Source organism: Dacryopinax primogenitus (assembly GCF_000292625.1).
Source record: "Dacryopinax primogenitus strain DJM-731 SS1 chromosome Unknown DACRYscaffold_14, whole genome shotgun sequence".
Lineage (NCBI taxonomy): Eukaryota > Fungi > Basidiomycota > Dacrymycetes > Dacrymycetales > Dacrymycetaceae > Dacryopinax > Dacryopinax primogenitus.
The window spans coordinates 936,155-953,283 of NW_024467211.1; the positions used below are offsets into that span (position 1 = coordinate 936,155).

Sequence of the window (17,129 nt, forward strand, 5' to 3'; positions counted from 1 at the left end):
CAGCAATTTCTTGTTGACAGGTGGAAAGGATGGGATCAGTGGGAAGGCCATTTTGCTCATTGAACAGATGCTGGAGACTGTGGTCCACTATCTTTTGCACAGCCTGTTCCAGTACATTGCCAGCAAACATGTGTTCATCCTCAGGCAGAAGGGGCACCATGTGGTTCTGGGTGGCGAGCAGGAGGGATTCAATCTTTGGAGCATGGAGAGTTTTAATGTTCTCAGGGAAGCAGCTGATTTTGCCTAATTGCAGATGAGTACAGTGCATCCACATGACACTAATGCTTACAAATTTGCTCCCAAGTGTCCTGGAAATTTGCAGGAACAATCAGTCTTCTTTCCTCTCCAGGTGGGAGGTCTGGGAGAGGCCACTTTTCATGCATGAAGAACTTTCAGAGTGCTGCGGCTGTGCCTGCATCTATGGGGTGCCAATAAGTCATGAATGCCTTGTGCAGCTCATACCAATCCAGACTGGTCATGAGTGTGGGAAAGTATGCTTGTGATGGGGCCTGGGCATCCAAAACCTTGACAATGACAGGTTCTATGCACAAGGCCTGCCCTGCAGGGGGGCCCAATCCAGCTCAGATCCCTGAACTGCATTGATGCCTGAATGATGTCAAAGTATTTATGGAGCAGGGGGTTTGCCAGAGGGGCTGGCTCCTGGAATGCCCCATCTTGCACACAGAGGAACCACTGAGTCCCTGGCAACATGTGAGCCCACAAGGAGTCCAAATCAATTGGGCACTTCACACCATTCCTGACTGCATCCATCTTCATGGTGTAAACATAGCCAAGGATGTGACACATCTCATTCATAGTGGCAATCAGGTGGAGGGGACAAAGCTCAGCTGCAAACTAAACCTGTTTGAGAGCCAGGCAAACAAGTACAGATGTGTGCTTACATAGCAGATGTACTTGTCATGCAAGTCCTGGTTTTCATCCCAGGTAATGCATGTGTTAGCAAGGAGCATGGCAAACATGGGGGGCTGTTCTCCTTCAGCTTGCATACCAGTGCCTTTCGATACATGCTTGTAATGGAGCAGGACCCACCATGCCACCTGAGATTGCAAATCAACATCCAACAACCAATGTGAGTTTTAGATAGAATACCTCTTTGAAGACATGCTCATACTCATCAATGAGCCTCACAATCATCAGGACAATGCATGGGGTGAGGATAATGGTGGTGGGGTATTCATCAAAGAACATTTGGACCTTGGCCACCCACTGCTTGCCATACATATAGTGATTGTCCGGTAAAACCAGAGCAGTCTGCATGGGGTCAACAGGGTTGTAAATCTCATTCAGTGCCTTGATCAACATAACAGAATAAGGTATCAAGTAAGCCTCATTCACGTTATGTTGAGGGTTATTGGCCCATGCCTTGAATTTGTCAAACCACTGGAGAAAAATGTCTGAGCAGATTTTCATGAAGTGCCAATCCATGATGGCATCATACTCAATGGTGATGGCATGTTCACCAAAGCAGTATGTGGAATGTTTACAGAAATACTTTGTCTGCCAAAACATGTACATGTAAAAGATCTAGGAAGAGAGTCAGTATCTGGTGCATGTGAGAGGGAGTGCACACACATCATGGCCCTCTGAGTTCCACATATCCTTGAGCATGTTGAAGCTGCACAGTTGTTCCCAGGCTGGGAACTCCAACACCCCACTGATAACAGCAATGAAGATATCATCATTGAACACCCAAATGGCCCCAAGATATTTGCCGAATGTTGCAGTGATGAGCGTTTTGTTCTCATTGTGGGTGTAGTTTGCAGTGTTGTGGATGTCCACTGCAGTGAACCAGATCTCAGAGGCAGTAGGTGGGTGCTGATAGGCTGTTGAGTTGGAAGCCAGGGAATCAAGCAGCAGGCAATTGTCTGGGTGCATGAGGTCCTCTAAGGTATTATCAGTGCAAGTCTCAGGCCCCAGTACCCAATGTACACACCAGTGAAAAAGATCTGCACATACCACCAGGGATGCTCATTGTGCAGCTCCTTGCAATGCACACAATAATACTTCTGGCATGCTTGGATTTGTAAAATGCTGGTGACCATGGTTACTTGGGAGTTGAGCCTGAACTGAGCATATTTCTTGAGGCTTGCTTCTGAGTTGCTGGCAAGGACATTGTGGGCAATGTCATTCCAGTTGATAATGTTGTTCCTGGAGGTTTGCAGGACAATGGGGAACTTGCAACATTGCATCCTGATTGTATGGAATGCAGCTGCTAGGTTGTTGAGGGTGCTCTTGGTGTTGCCAGCACTTTGAGCCATAGGATGTTTGCATGAAAAGTCTTCTTCATTACCCACCGGGAGTATGACATGAACCATCATCTTCAGCAAGTGTGTTTTGAGCTCATCACTCTGTTCCAGCCTGTCCCAACTCTTGAGGGTGACATTCTTGGGTGAGTTCTACATGAAGGGCAAGATGAGGACTTCATTTGTATACTTGGATATGATAAACTCACCCAATCATCATCCTCCCCAAGGCCATCATCTTCATCAAAATGGTCTTCTCTCTCATTGGGAATAGCAAGGCCTGGATCATCCTCCACTGGTGGGGCAGCACCGCATCCACACACATGCCCACTTGCACAACTGCAAGGGCAACCATGTGGAGGCATGGTTACTTATTGATCAGTTGGAGCTGGACAGCAAAGATTGATTGATGAGATGGTGGTTGGACTTTGAGATGAGGAACAGGTGGGGAGGGTAATTGACAAGGTGGTGGTGATTGAGGAACACATTGTAAGAGGCTGGCAGACGTGAGGCAACCACGCCCAAACAAACACATGAAAGCACTCAGAAATTCTGAAAAACACTCACTTATGTAACAACTGACTGCACATACATGAAGGTCAACAACAAAGGTATCCAACCACCTGCCCATTCCATTCCCTCATTGCTCCCCACATGTCCTGAGTGACAATGCAAGCACATATACTGACATGAGGAATTGACAAAGGGATTCCTATGCTGATTCCTGAACTGGAAGTCACTTGATGTTGATAGAGCAGTTAAGCATGGGGATGAGCATGCTCACCATTGATGTGTTGGGTTCATCCTTGTGCCAGAGGGCCACTAGCTGATGTCAGCATATGCCACAAGTCACAGGAGGGAGAAGAGGGGATGCACCCTCTGGAATCACCATGGTGACTTGTACTTGTCCTTGTTGCATTCAGCAATGATCCGAGTGTATTCACTTATGGCTGCATTGCATGGGTTTTGGGGGAGGAGGGAAACAATGTAGCCATCATCCTCAAGGGTGCCAAATTCATCTGACATAGATTTGGTGGTGGCAAGGGTTTCATTGATGAGTGTGCCCTTTGAAATGGGCTGAGAGGTAGAGAGGGAGGAGGTTTGAGACGACATGGAAATGTGATGTGTTTGCAAGGAAGATGGTGAGAATGAAGATGCTGACAAGTGTGATAGTGATGGTATGGAGGGAAGAGATGGCTTGCCTCTGATGACATGGCATGACCATAATACTCCCAGACCCATCATGTGATTGTTGTCTACATCACATGAACATCATAGAAAAAGGAATGTTCACCAGCCCTTACTGCTTTTACTTTGTGTTGCATCCATCCAGGGATAAATTCTGACATTGATTTTACATACAGCCATAATCCTAGTAATACCCACATTTTTGATACCAGGCTTGTGCCTGCTCTGGTGGAATGGCCCAAATCAACTCATGAAGTACCTCATACACATCAAAATTGTCCCAACTGCTCATTGCACTCCTCAGAAGAAAATCATTGCATTTGATCATGCCCTTCAGTGCCAAGAAGAGAAGTTCAATCAGATTATAGTCAGGGGAGTATGTTGGCAGGTACTCCAGACACATTCCTCTAGCTCAAGGTCAGAAAGTCACATAGGCAGCACTGAGCAAACTCACTGAGCTTTGACCATCTCCCAAATAAGCTCTGATTGATGGATGTGACAGTTGTCCATCATGAGCACAGATTCCTTTCCAGGATACAGGTTCATGTTCTTGAGCAACCCATTGACAAACTCAGCAAACATGATAGCATCAAAGGATCCCTTGACAATTTTAAGCCAGATAGTTCCCTCAATGGACAAGGCTGGGAGGATGGAGTATCTTATATGTATTAGTGTATTGTTGGGAATTCAACAGGGTGTTTGCATACCTTCTACCCCTCACAAAAAATGACAGTTTCCTCATGCATGTTCCTTGAAGAGCCCAGCACTTTCATCAACAAATACAAGCTGTTCAGGTGTGTACAACAGGCCCATGTGGTACTTGAATTCTGCATGCTTCTCTTTGCTCTGCTCAAGAGCAGCTTTAGGTATCTGTTGGATGCTCATCAAGAGATATTTACACTGTCAACCAAACATGCCATCTTACCTGCTTCATGATAATGTTCATCCTGGCAAGATAGTGTGACAACATTACTTCAGTTATCTTGATGTTTTGTAACTTTTGCAGCTCATCCACCAGCTCATCCAAGTATTGGTCTGGTGCTCTTTGAATGACACTGTACAACACCTGCAAATTGATCAGATGTGATAATGTAGTGAAACTAATATATTACTTACTGCCTTGTCCTCCTCATTCAGCATGGGTGGCCTTCCAACCAGCTTAGATGGTACCAGGGCAACGGTGCCAAACTTGTGATGGTATTTGATGATTTGTTGTACAGTGTGTTTGGCGACTCCAGTGTAGTTTACAATTTCCTCCACAGGCAAGACTAGGGTCATCCTGACAATGACATCTTGCATGTCAGGAGACAGGTGTTTGCCGGTCATTGTTGTGAATAGAGAACATGTACACCCTGACCTGGTCCATTGGTGACACATGTGGCAATCAACCACAGATGGAACATGACACACCACATCCCCTCATCACTCTTTGCCACAACAAACTATCCCATGCCCTGGAGTAATGTGACATAAGTACTTTTGACTTGTTCAAATGAAATCAAGGTTGAAATTTCAGTGTTGGTTCCTCCCAGATGGTACATTGTGATCCACTTCAGTTCCAAGTTTCAACACAATTATGAGCCTAGTAATGACCACAGTGCCCTCAACATGCTCATTTCAAACATAATTTTTCTTTACTGCTTGCCATAATATGGAGATTTGAGTTTGTTATCCCTCCCAGAAAATTTGATGATTTTTTGTGAAAAGTCTTGCAGGTGACATGCACCATGAATTATGTAAGCAGCAATAATCTGTCTCATTCTCAATGTCAAATAGTTTTTCTGGGCTGTTTTGTGCCACTTTGGTCACAAGCCTCTCAGGCTCTGTCATCCCAAGGACTCACACTCTGTATCAATGGGCCTAGTACCCAATAATGTATGTATCAATATTATTTCATTATCCACATCACAATCTGTCCCTAAAGTCTGGCTAAGTCCTCCTCTCATCCTCCTCCTGCTAAGTCATCTCCTGCATGACTTCCCTTACTCACCCTCTGCAGGCCCTCAAGCATCTTCAGTATCATAGACTGGTTGATATAGCCTGACTTGGTCTACAATGCACCAGTGCACACAAGAATCCTGCAAGCATCCAACAACCGCCTTCACAATGCTCAGGTTGAACAGCTGGCTAGCTGCAAGCTCTACAAAGGCAAGGGGTGAGCAGGGAGGAGAGGGATCATTGTGAGGCTTGCAGGGCTTGATCAAGGCAAGCTGCAAGCATTTAAGATTGAGCTGGAACACTAGGATGTGTTCCAGCTCACCATACAAGATGCTGGGGGGATTGTATCTGTGCTTTGCTTGTTGGTACTGCACAGGTAAGTCAGTATGATTCCTGATATGTGTGCTACATACTTACTCAAACATAGGTCATATCTTGAGCATGGGAGTGCCTCAATCCCTGGGCAGCATGTACTGTGTCATCAGGCCCAGGGATTCAAGATTTTCCCCACTGCTTGACTTCTTCAGGTACAAGAGCTCAGGCTTGTGGAGGCCGAATGCCCAGATACGCAGCCAGGTAAGTTGCAAGCTTGTTGTGCAGTGCCTGCTCTACTGACAACACTGATTTAGGGTATAGTAACTCATAAGGCTCTTCCTGGCCCTCTTGGAGCTGACTACCAGGTCCAATTGCTTGGGGCTCAAGCTCTGAGAACTTCAAGACAAGATGCTGCCATTGACATCATTCCAGCATTGCACGGTCAATCCCTGGGTAAGGATTTCTTCTTCCTGTGACTGTACACTGAAGGAGTCCACAGAAATGCTCCATTGGGAATGCCCAAGTTGACCAGATTGGCCCCACCCACTCAATGCAATCTGCAACATGCAAGAGTGAGTGGATTGTAACTGGGCATAACCCTACATGAGCTGGCTGACCCTTGAAGTACAGGGCCTCATACTTCAACACCCATTTGGCCAGATCATTCCTGAGGTGTGTGGAGAAGTTGGGAGGATAAGAAAAGGTGAGGCACTTGTTGATGTAGATGCTAAGGCTAGCCAGGTGTGTATAGAAGTTCTTGTTGGCAAATCAGTTGGCTAACACGATTGGCACCAGGAGAGTGATCCAGAGCATCCAAGACTCTGTGATGAACTCATACCACTTGGTCAGTGGATTGGGACCTTGCCTCCCAAATGCACCAGGTATGGTCTTACCACTCTCCTTGACTTGCAGAGCAATTGCTGACATTGCTGTAGGTTCCAGGACAAAATCAGCTTCAGCTGCATCTCTGTGCTTGCTCTCACCAGCCCAGAGCATGAGAAGATGCAGCACAACGTTCTCAAACACCAAATGCATGAAGTCCAGGGGAAACAACCAAGGCCAGCAAATGCTTCCAAAGAAGTGCCAAATGCTGTCACCCTTCACCCCAGTATCCTGAGCAATTCACTCGGCTTCAGCTTCAGAAGGTGTGTGCAAAATTCTTGCTGCAGCTTTGCTGAATGGCTGATGAGTTTGCATAGGCAGAGCTCAAGGATCATACTGTGCTGGTATACCTTCCTGGGAAGGTCTAAAAGCACTGTGATCCAAAGGTATGTAGCTCCCTCTACCATCAGGAGCATGTACTGCAGCAATCTCACAACTTTGGCAGGGCTTGAAGCCATTGTGGCCTTTGAGGTTCATCAGCTTTGAGACTGCTGGCATGTCCCCAAAAAGGAAGATCAGGTGAGCTCACAAGGTGAACATTTCACTCTTGCAAGCATCCCAGCAACTGACTCCTTCTGCCAGGCTGACCAGCACCTTCACCAAAGGGAAATGGAAGGAGTCTGGGTCCTTCATCTGCTTGGGACCCAGAATAGCACAGCTGGTGAGGATATTTGAGGTGAGCATTTGTTCTTTGGGGGGGAGACTGTAATTGATGAGGATTGTAGGCCAGCAAGTGGCCGTAGTCCTCTTGAATGGAGCAAAACCATCAAAGGAGAGGCCCAGGGCAATATCTCGAGGTGAGTCGAAGTACTTCTGCTCAAGAACATGCCCACTGATCTCAATGTAGGACTCCCTGAGCTGAACTGAGCTTTGAGCTGAGGGACAAGGGGCAGATACTGCCAGAGATGATGAGGAATCCCATTGGGGCCATAGTGGGCTTTGTTACAATGCAGGCAATGCATTAACTTGGTATGTGGGCCCGTATAGGCCAGGCAAGAGTTCACACAGCATTGGTATTTGACTGACTTCATTCCAGATATCCATTCAATGCATTTCTTCACTTCAGCAAGCCTTGGGAACTGCTCTGGGAATCCCTGATGCAAGGTATCATATTGAGCCATCGTAAGTCTTCCTTTCATCTTGATTCAAAAGGCTTTGAAATGAATCTGATCTTCATTTGACAGATATTCTATCCTATGGTAAGCTATTTACAAGGCCTGAGAATGCCTAAGCATACCAGGGATTCCATGGAGGGATTCCATGGAGTTCCTGCTGGAGTTCATCATCCTCTTTCCTCCTCCTTCTCCTCCCGCAGCACCCTCAGTACCTCCTCCCAATCCCTCTCCCTCTCCTTCTTGGCCACCTCCTGCTCTTCCTCCTCTTCCTGCACCTGCCAACCATGGGACCTGGATGCCATTGGGATAGGGAGTGGGAGGGGAGGTGCAGAGTTGAGGACCATGGCATCTGCATGGTCCTCTATGACATCTTGGTGAGATTCCATGACCTTGACTGATTCCAGTATGTCCTGGACCTTCTTGAGATGCGTCCACTGACATTTCTTCATAGCCTTGACAAGTGAGGCATTATGCTTATCCTGCATGTGGTGTGCACAGGTAGTTTGAGTTAAGAACTTGCTGCAACTGCAGTGGCATTGGTATTTTTGCCCTGCAGGCATGGTCAAGGTAAGAGAGCAAATCCAGGGGGCTGAATCTATGTGCTGACGAGTCCTTTTGCATTTTTGGGGTCATTCCAAAAAGGCAATATTTGGTTCTGGACAATCTCTTTGGTATGGAGCTTTTCCTCTCCGTCATGTCCTGATGCACTGACCTACAGTCTTTAAGCAGCATATAACTACCATGGCCCCCCTCCCTCTCCCTCACCCTCCTTCTTCCCTCCCATGCTCTTCTCCAGCTCTCCAAGTGCTCTTTCCCCAGTTTCTGCAGCATCCCTTGCCTCCTGCACTTTCCCCAGCCTCCCACCCAGCCTCCCACCAAGCTCACCTTTCCCTCCCACTCCTCCTCCTCCTCCTTCTTGCAAGATGCCCCCCCCATAACAAGAAAAGCACAACTCTGGGTGTTCCCACTGACCTTCCTGAGAAGGTCAGTGGGAACCAGCCTAAGCCTGCAACCAAGAAGGCATGCCCACCTCCCAAGCAGCAGCAGCAGCAGCAGCAGCAGCCCTTGATGCCCAAGGCTCCTGGCAAACATGTGCCTGAGACTCAAGATGTTGATGCACTTGGTCTTGACAAAACCATGACTGATGCACCTCACAAGCATGTCAAGAAGCCAGCCAACCCCATGAAGCAAGCCGAGAACATGGTTGATGTTGCCAAAGAGACCACTAAGGTCTCCTGGAAGGAGTGAACCAAGGAGCTCAAGGAGCAGCTGGCCAAGAGTAATGCCGAGCTGCTTCTGGTCTCACATAAGTCCTCTTTCTTTCTGGTACACCTTACTCACCTGTATGCAGAGGCATTTGATGAAGTCAAGGTGCAGCTCAATGAAGTCAAGAAGAAGGTGCCTGCCATGGAGGACCACTCCTCCATGATACTGAAGCCTCCTGGTCAAGCAGGATGCAAGACTCAAATCAAGGACAGCAAGGTTATTCAGCTCAGCTTTCACATGAAGACAGAAATGAAGATTGACCCAAAGATGTACAATTGGCTTGTTGTAAGTACATTAATCTATTCTACAGTCTATACTAACTCATCTGCAGTATGAAATCAAGTCCTACATGCACAAAATGCACATGAAGTGGTTGGTCTTGTACTGCTCCCAACCTGCCCACAAGATTGCAGAAGTCTGCAAGCTGGTAAGTTCTCCATCCAAGCGAGAACATTCACTTACCTTTGTCTAGGCTCAAGAACAATCTCCCATCCTCAACCCTACATTGATGATTGGGCAACGTTAGCCATCATCAAGCAAGCCTTGAGGAACTTTTGACAGAAGATTTGCAACAAACAGAAGTGCAGGCTATTGCTGGGCTGGAGCCAGAGGAGCCAAGGGAAGAGCCTGGGCATGATGAGCTCAAGCAGGAGAGGATGAGGGCAGATGAAGATGAGGAAGCAGAGATGAAGAACAGTGATGAGGATGAGGATGAGGATGAGTAGGTAAAACTACTACTATTAGTAGTATATATCATTAGCTGATGAACCTGGACTGAGCACTAAACCTATGTATCTACAGTAGTTAGAGTCTATGAATACAGTATGTTACACAGTAAACAAAAGTTCAAAAAGGACTTGAATGATGTGAAGGGGGCCATGGAGAAAGTGCCTTGGGCACCTTTTGTATTCTGATAATAATATTTAATTAACTATCTAAAATATTTTTACTAAGTCCTTGCCTGCTACAAGGCAAGGACTGATAGTTCCCACTATCTACTTTTTGGGAGTCCCCCACATCAGCCAAGCTGGGGACTTAGTTGATGCGGGGTAGGTCCCTCAGGTACACCCATGACACACCTTAGGGACCTCTCTGAGGACTTACACGGAGTCCTTCCACTGAACCCTGTGACGACTGGAGAAAGTTCCGCCATAGCCGGCGCACATGGTTTCCACAAATTCTCCCTCGGGGCGTTGGTGTTATCTTGATCCTCCACATAACTGCATTATCCAAGGTAATATGTCGGTTCCAAAGGTCCGTGCATCCAACGGATACATAGAACATATTCAAGCGCTTGTCCAACCGAGGGAGCGCTTTGCGCGTAGCCGTATGGAGCAACAGAAAAGTCGTGCTCCAGTCCAAGGCGGCCCAGGCCTGCATCCTCTAGCTATGCGTGGAGTATCTGTGATTATTGGATGGCAATCAGTTAACCCGACGGTGTTCTACATGGCTGTGCCATTGAACGCAAGGTTGGCATGCATTCTAGATAAGCCCAATCGCCCCACAAATTTGGCATATGCTCCAAATAAACCCTCCATCAATGATATTCGACTCAATATGGGTTCGGGTGAGTTGTCATTTGTTCCATATCAGCAACGCGAAGCCGAATGGCTGACATTAACAGCGCAACAGGCTCGGATGCGCTGAATGGTTGCTGCTCCACCACAAACAGCACCGACAAACTCTGGTATGAGACGTGCGGCGACGATCTGAACAAATGGTCAGAGGGGAAATCCCCAATCTGACGACTAACTCACCGATGGTGCATGAGGGATTAAGCTATGTGGGTGTTCTATTGCAACTGACGTTGACCAATCGATACCGTGTCATAATTTCAGATCATGCGCCTGGTATCGAAGAGACGTTGTTATGCTGCTCATGCTGCTTTTTGTGCCAGAAAGTCTTGAGCTGCAGAGAGGCGTACTGCAAGAGGACATCGAATCGTCTCACGTCTTTTGGATATGCCACTTCTTTGATACCAAATTCATCACAGCTGGTGCGGAGGATAGAATCACGACGTGATAAGAGGCGACGGAGCTGGCAGCCTCGAGATCAAGAGCAGAAGTGCCTGCAGCATATATCACGTCCGACTTGTGGCTGATCGACCCAGTAGCATCATTGGTAGCAGCAGTCGCGACCGTCATTTCTTGGAAAGCAATCTCTTCTCTGAGTCGGGTGAAGTGGAAGAGTTCTCCCAATCGAGTTGTGTTGAAGGTAGTGAACGTCTGCCGTGGGACGTGTCGGTTATAGTCGTCCAGATCTAATGCCAGTTTCAAGTAACGCATGACGATCGTTACGATAACAGCAATATTGCAGACAAGCAAAGAGACGGACATTTCGATGAAGGCGAGTAGTGCTTCCTTGACAGGATCGTCTTCCAGAATAAAAGCCGCATGAACCAAGGACACGAAAGAGATGAAGATGGAGGATGTGAAGACCGCTACCAAACGTATCCGAGAGCCCTCGCGAATAGAAGCGCGTCGAAGCAAGTAGATGGGAATCGATATGAGGGTGACGTCGCTCAATATATCGGCTGACCGACACGTTTCAGCAGTGATTTCATCACACGATAAGATTACCCACTGATCAATTGTGCAATGGCGACTTCTCGTCCCAGCGGGCACTGTGTGTTCACATCGTCCTGCATCCAACCGTCCGGATTTGCCAAGCATGTCCAGAAGACTTGGGCAAAGAGGATCACATAACAGACTCCGAACGCGGCGGCAACGCCAAATAGTAAGCGCTGAGCATTCTCAGTCGGTGCCACCCGGATTACTGTGAAGAGGATGGAATATCGTGCCATCCATACCGCACTGGGGAACCCAAGCGCGAGGACAAAATACAATCCCAAACGGAGAGAACGCGATTCGGGGACTGTTTAGCAATGTCAGCAAGTCGACGACAAATTTCTTCAAGGTGCTTACACGCAGGCGCATTACGAGACCAATATGCAGCAAACACCAAGATCAAGGATATCATAGATAACGCTGCAAAGGCCTCATCCCACCATAGTCGTCGGTATACCTTTCGGTCAATTAATCGAACTGTGGTAACCAGCCAAGCAAGCGTTGAGGGCGCGATGATCGCGACTGCAAACAGTCACGTCAACACGACTGCATAGCACTGAGTTTTTGAAGCTCACCCTGTACAACGGATACTGTCAAATTCGTTGACATGACATGTCCAACAAAGAGCAAAGCTCATCGAGACAAATTTGGCAGTATAGGCACAAGTTATAGCCCTTTTATTTCTGCTCCAGTTGCGAATCACGTTCTCCTGGACCCCTGCATCAGTGGTCTACACTGAGGCTGTGATCGCCGTAAGGGAAACAATACAGTTGATGATTGATGAACAGTCAGGCCCGAGAAGAAAGAGCGCTGGAATTTCTGGTATCGTCATGTATTGTTACGAGATGGTCGTGCCTGTCGCTTCAGGTGGAACAAGAAGAGGCCGCTCGAGCCGGGCGGCCCCGAAGTGTATTTGCGCTGTAACATAGACTATTTTTGAATAGACTTTTGGTGCCAACGGATGTGGAGAGCCCCGATAATTCCCTTTTTCGTATTATGCCAGCGGATGAGGGGCGTAAGCATTCCGAGATGGTTGTATGGCGATTACACCTCGGGGTGTCTATCGCTAATGTTGCTGACAGTAAGCACTGAGCTGGTGCACTTGTTCGTGGAACGTGTGTTATCCAGCTGATAGTACGAGCATATATAGTGCGGCATCCTTTGGGTACACATAAGAGATCATGGTGGAGAGTAAAGCAGAGTGCTTCAATTCTTTCGACGCGACAAGTTGAATCCGTCTCAACCGGCGCACCAGCAACTGGCCTTGACCGAAATGCTGTCTTTTCAACATTGATGTGCTCTTCGCAGGAGCCGAGGGCATGAGGACTTCCGCAACTTGCACGACTATTAATGTCCACACCATATCACATTCAGCTGATCAAGAACCGCCTTATTCGCATTGGTGCGATTGACAAGCCCAAGCCGACTTCAATAGAAATTACCCGCCTTCAGCGTATTCAGACATTAGCGCTTTTCCGTTCAGCACTCAGAGAAACAAAGAAGATCAAGCATGACACTCATCTTCGGGACTGGTTTTTAGAATGGTTCAGATCCAGCTTCAAGAAGAACAAACAGGTTGCGAGCGATGAGTTATTACGGACGAAGCTGAAAAGGGGGGCACGGGTGCGCCCTGGTCTATTTGTCCCCTAATCCATGTGTTGAGTTTTCTTCAGGAACTTCGTTGTATTCGCAACTTGAATGCCGGGTCTATCACAGATCTCGACCGTGCTTTGAAATATGCTTATGCGCGAGTCGGTCCATCTCGCCATGAGATCATGCAGCGCATTCTGTCGCAACCATCTCCACCCGCCCGACATCTAATCAAGAACGATCCAAGAGGGTCTTTGCCCCGATATCCCGCACTGCTAAGACATCTTCTCACCAATCAAAGCATCAATACCGAATCACCGGTTGATATGAGCAAGCTGGTTCGGCCCCCAACGTTGCCTGATCGTGCTGACCCGACCTCCGAGGATGCCCATCTCCTTGGTCCTCTTCCGCAGAGGAGAGAGAAGAACATTCATTGGCGATATTACAACACTCTACTTAAAGACATACGCATGCCTCTCGGTTCTGTTGGTGGACCATACGACGTGGCTGGTCTGGGTACGGATACATTTTCCCGACTAGAGCGCTTGGCAAAAGGACATGGAGACGACGGCAGTAAACTCGGTAGGGCTATGAAGCGCGCATATAGACGCATATTGGGCATAACACCACACACGAAATACATCGATGATCCGAAAGGCCCTCCCGATCGAGACGAGGACCGTCTTGAGCACCCCGAGGTGCACGATGGCGAGAATGGCACTGAAGATGGGAAACAAAGTGCTACTCTTTCCGCTCGCAACTACGTCACTCGTATTTCGCCTCTTGCCGTCCAGCGAATTGGACGGTTTAACGGCCCCTCGAATCCTCATACCATGCCTGTCGCAGCGGAAAAGTGGGTGCAAAGGGCGCTGCAGGCGGATTTTGAAGAGCAGCAGCATTTGCGGGAAACAGCGCGAAAGCGCGTGATACGCAAGAAGATGTCCGAGAGAGCCTGGTTTGGAGGAGACGAGCTTCGGCAATTAGGAGCATTAATGGCTCCCGAGATCGAGCCAGAAGCGGAGACAGGCCCCGATGCGAGGGCACAGTCGCCTTCGTCGGTCAGCATCTATTGATATACCGGAAATCACTCGGGTGCTTTTGGGGGTGCTTTTGCTACATCTTCCCAGTGCTCTCAAACAACTAGCAAGAGATCAACGGAGTCGCGGGCAATTGATCCGGCCCGGCTCGCATGACTTCCGACCTTCGCGGCTTCTTCTCCACCGTCCAAGCATGGCATCCTCTCTTCCCTCCGTCCTTGAAACTTCGACATGAGGACTATTTTTGCTCCTTTATAATATCTTAATGGAGTTAATGAAATGCTAAGTGGAGCATTCGTTCATACATTTCTCATCGTTATAACCACGACTGCCGCACTGGCTGCTGGTGTGCCTGCGGATCCCAACGAGCATGTTTACGTCTCTTGCGGCCCTCTCGCTTGCTCTAGCCGGGTTAATCTCTGCTCAGCAGAGCAATGGCACTTGTACTCTCATTCCGTACGGCAATGGACGAGATGACTCACAACAGTTCATGGACACCATTAGCGCCTGTGACGTCATCACGTTGCCTCAGCCGTATACATACTCTATCCAACGGGTGCTATACACCAATCTGCAGGATAAGGTCCTGAATGTTTTGGGAACCTTGTCGGTGAGTCAGGTCTCGTCGTGTTTGAGGGCATGAAGATGATGGCGCAGTTCGACACTGATCTTGCCTACTGGATCAATAACAGCTACCCCATCGATTTCCAGAACCAAGTCACTGCGTGGATTGCTACGGGCAGCAATTGGACCATCAATGGCGGTGGATGGAATGCTGGTGGAATTGATGGAAACGGCCAGGTGCGTGTTAGCAGTCTTCCTAAGTAAGGATGCGCTGAGCCTCGTTCAGGCTTGGTACACCCGCGCTGCTGGATTTGGTAACCAGGCTGGTCGACCTATTTCTTTGTCTGTCATCAACGCTAGCGATGCTGTGATAAAGGATTTCAGCATTCGCCAGCCCCAGTTCTGGGCATTCTACGTCGATGTAAGTGCGAGAAGGCTGCATTGGTGCTGCGAATGTCTTATCTGCTTCCTTAGACGTCCAAGAACATCACCCTTGAGGGGATCTACGTTAACGCGACTAATCATGTAGGTTCGTCATGATCTGAAACTCTCTCGCTGACTTGTTGGAGGATCCTGCTGAACCCGTCGCCAACCCAAGCAATGGAAATAACGGTAAGCCATGTCAGTACTCGCATGTTCGGATTCTGATTATCACGTCAGGAAATAACTGGGTCGTTAACACCGACGGCATTGACACATATCGTAGCGACTCGATCGTCATCAAGGACTGGACTGTGCAAAACGGCGATGACTGTATAGCCTACAAAGGGTGCGCTTTAAGACTATCTTGTTGTCATCAACTGACCCCGCAACCCAGCAATTCCACCAACATTCAGGTCTACAATGTATCTTGCCATGGAGGACAGGGTATCGCCTTCGGCTCATTAGGGCAGTATCCCGAACGCGTCGACCTGGTTGAGAACATCTACATGTCCGATATCCACCTGCAGCCGTCAGTTAACAGGATGACCGGTGCGGTGTACTTCAAAGCGTGGGTTGGCGTCAACGTGGGTGGGCCCCCGCCTAATGGCGGTGGAGGCGGCACCGGGATGGTGTCGAATGTTTTGCTGGAAAACTTCATTTTCGAGGGGGTAGACGAGCCGCTGTATCTGCAGAGCTGGTTAGTTTGCTTACCTCGGATCTTCGCCCCTGTCTGATGCTCTTCCGCATGGTAGCTTGACGTACTCATCCGTTAATGTCGCTCAGGTATGTCTTTAGCATTCCGGTTGAAGGAAGTCTTTGACCTGTGCCACAGTACTGCAACACTTCTACTCTAGTCTTCCAGGATATTACAGTGAAGGACTTCAGTGGAACCACTTCTGGACTTAACAACGGCAGCGTACGCCCACCTGTCGCACTACATTCTTCTGAGACTGACCGGACCTCAGCTTGTGGATATTGTCTGCTCCCCATCCGCACCGTGCAAGAACTGGCAGTTCCTCAACTGGACCGCTACGGCACCTGGCTACACCGACGAGTACACCTGCATCAATACGGAGAATGTAGGAGGGATCCCGTGCACTTCTGCGCCTGTGTCGATTATTGTATGAACGAGAGTGGAATTACCAAAGTCTATTTTTCTTCAGTGCGCTCTGCCAAGACCGAGATGTATTGTGCTTTCGTGGGAACACACCTTTGAGCTCAACGTCCTTTGCGTAAGGGGAGCAAGCAGCGCACACAAAGTATTCAAACCTCGCTGGTTTCAAACGCAGCCTGGAGGCCGGCCGTTGTATGTCGTGGTGTTAGGCCAGTATAGTTTCAATCATGAAATTATCGCTGATGTAAGCATCAACCTGTCAGCGGCTATGAGAAGGTGAGAACCGATCATGGGCCAGCATGGGCCCTGAACCCCTGGTGGAGGTTTTTCCAAACGGCGACCGAGCTTCTTCCACTACCTGTGTCGAGTCGTCGATTAGGGGAGAATAGATAACGTGGCGTGGATTGGCCTGCCGCAGGCCAATCCGTCCCTATATACATATAGGCTACATAGATAGTCTAATGGAATCAAAGGTGCCTTAAGGCTGCGCAAGGGTTCTGCACTGCCACTCTTGGCGCAAACTCGACACCTGCGAAGGGAAGGTTGGTGTCCTCAGTCGAACATACCTTGTGTTGTGGGAAGATGTTGAGCCTGAAAGGGTTCGCCTGCCCATGGACACGCGCGTGGGAGGAGAGTGAACCTTGTATAAGAGCATGATGGACACGATACCCACTTCTGCACTATCAACGGACTTTCTAACTAACGTACTACCTTGCCTCGCGAAATGGGTCAAGCAATCTCCGAGATCTTCCCTCCAAAGCCTAGATGGCTGCCCGAGAACATGCCGGACATGACGGGCAAGGTCGCTGTCGTCACCGGGGGCAACACCGGTATCGGGAAAGTGACGTGCAAGGTGCGTCTCCTTG

At 48.5% G+C, this 17,129-nt stretch overlaps 8 protein-coding genes across 8 annotated transcripts; 3 read left to right on the forward strand and 5 right to left on the reverse strand.

Moving 5' to 3' along the window:
• Positions 1 to 824: 824 nt before the first annotated feature.
• On the reverse strand, positions 825 to 2,629 carry DACRYDRAFT_109525 (uncharacterized protein; the record flags this gene model as incomplete). The annotated part of the gene is made up of 5 exons (XM_040768895.1): positions 825 to 1,058; positions 1,111 to 1,545; positions 1,594 to 1,904; positions 1,955 to 2,417; positions 2,474 to 2,629. 5 exons carry the CDS (start codon positions 2,627 to 2,629, stop codon positions 825 to 827), a joined length of 1,599 nt encoding a protein of 532 aa, XP_040627001.1.
• A 1,273-nt stretch (positions 2,630 to 3,902) lies between these two features.
• DACRYDRAFT_54800 (uncharacterized protein) lies at positions 3,903 to 4,091 on the reverse strand (the record flags this gene model as incomplete). Its single annotated transcript, XM_040775285.1, has 1 exon — positions 3,903 to 4,091. A coding segment is annotated over one exon (189 nt), but the record flags the coding sequence as incomplete, so codon positions are not given.
• A 99-nt stretch (positions 4,092 to 4,190) lies between these two features.
• Positions 4,191 to 4,778, reverse strand: DACRYDRAFT_109526 (uncharacterized protein; the record flags this gene model as incomplete). Its single annotated transcript, XM_040768896.1, has 3 exons — positions 4,191 to 4,322; positions 4,378 to 4,518; positions 4,569 to 4,778. The coding sequence occupies 3 exons, from the start codon at positions 4,776 to 4,778 to the stop codon at positions 4,191 to 4,193; spliced, it is 483 nt and encodes a 160-aa protein (XP_040627003.1).
• Positions 4,779 to 7,869: 3,091 nt separating this feature from the next.
• On the reverse strand, positions 7,870 to 8,187 carry DACRYDRAFT_109527 (uncharacterized protein; the record flags this gene model as incomplete). Its single annotated transcript, XM_040768897.1, has 1 exon — positions 7,870 to 8,187. The coding sequence occupies one exon, from the start codon at positions 8,185 to 8,187 to the stop codon at positions 7,870 to 7,872; it is 318 nt and encodes a 105-aa protein (XP_040627004.1).
• Positions 8,188 to 8,443: 256 nt separating this feature from the next.
• Positions 8,444 to 9,693, forward strand: DACRYDRAFT_17147 (uncharacterized protein; the record flags this gene model as incomplete). Its single annotated transcript, XM_040771261.1, has 5 exons — positions 8,444 to 8,932; positions 9,056 to 9,253; positions 9,300 to 9,395; positions 9,441 to 9,489; positions 9,530 to 9,693. The coding sequence occupies 5 exons, from the start codon at positions 8,444 to 8,446 to the stop codon at positions 9,691 to 9,693; spliced, it is 996 nt and encodes a 331-aa protein (XP_040627005.1).
• Positions 9,694 to 10,914: 1,221 nt separating this feature from the next.
• On the reverse strand, positions 10,915 to 12,144 carry DACRYDRAFT_109529 (uncharacterized protein; the record flags this gene model as incomplete). Its single annotated transcript, XM_040768898.1, has 4 exons — positions 10,915 to 11,501; positions 11,552 to 11,842; positions 11,893 to 12,057; positions 12,111 to 12,144. 4 exons carry the CDS (start codon positions 12,142 to 12,144, stop codon positions 10,915 to 10,917), a joined length of 1,077 nt encoding a protein of 358 aa, XP_040627006.1.
• Positions 12,145 to 12,885: 741 nt separating this feature from the next.
• Positions 12,886 to 14,263, forward strand: DACRYDRAFT_117682 (uncharacterized protein; the record flags this gene model as incomplete). Its single annotated transcript, XM_040770434.1, has 2 exons — positions 12,886 to 13,158; positions 13,209 to 14,263. 2 exons carry the CDS (start codon positions 12,886 to 12,888, stop codon positions 14,196 to 14,198), a joined length of 1,263 nt encoding a protein of 420 aa, XP_040627007.1. The 3' UTR covers positions 14,199 to 14,263.
• A 269-nt stretch (positions 14,264 to 14,532) lies between these two features.
• On the forward strand, positions 14,533 to 16,276 carry DACRYDRAFT_109531 (galacturan 1-4-alpha-galacturonidase A; the record flags this gene model as incomplete). The annotated part of the gene is made up of 10 exons (XM_040768899.1): positions 14,533 to 14,772; positions 14,820 to 14,963; positions 15,013 to 15,147; positions 15,201 to 15,251; positions 15,296 to 15,338; positions 15,387 to 15,495; positions 15,544 to 15,846; positions 15,902 to 15,932; positions 15,982 to 16,065; positions 16,115 to 16,276. The coding sequence occupies 10 exons, from the start codon at positions 14,533 to 14,535 to the stop codon at positions 16,274 to 16,276; spliced, it is 1,302 nt and encodes a 433-aa protein (XP_040627008.1).
• Between the last annotated feature and the right edge of the window lie 853 nt (positions 16,277 to 17,129).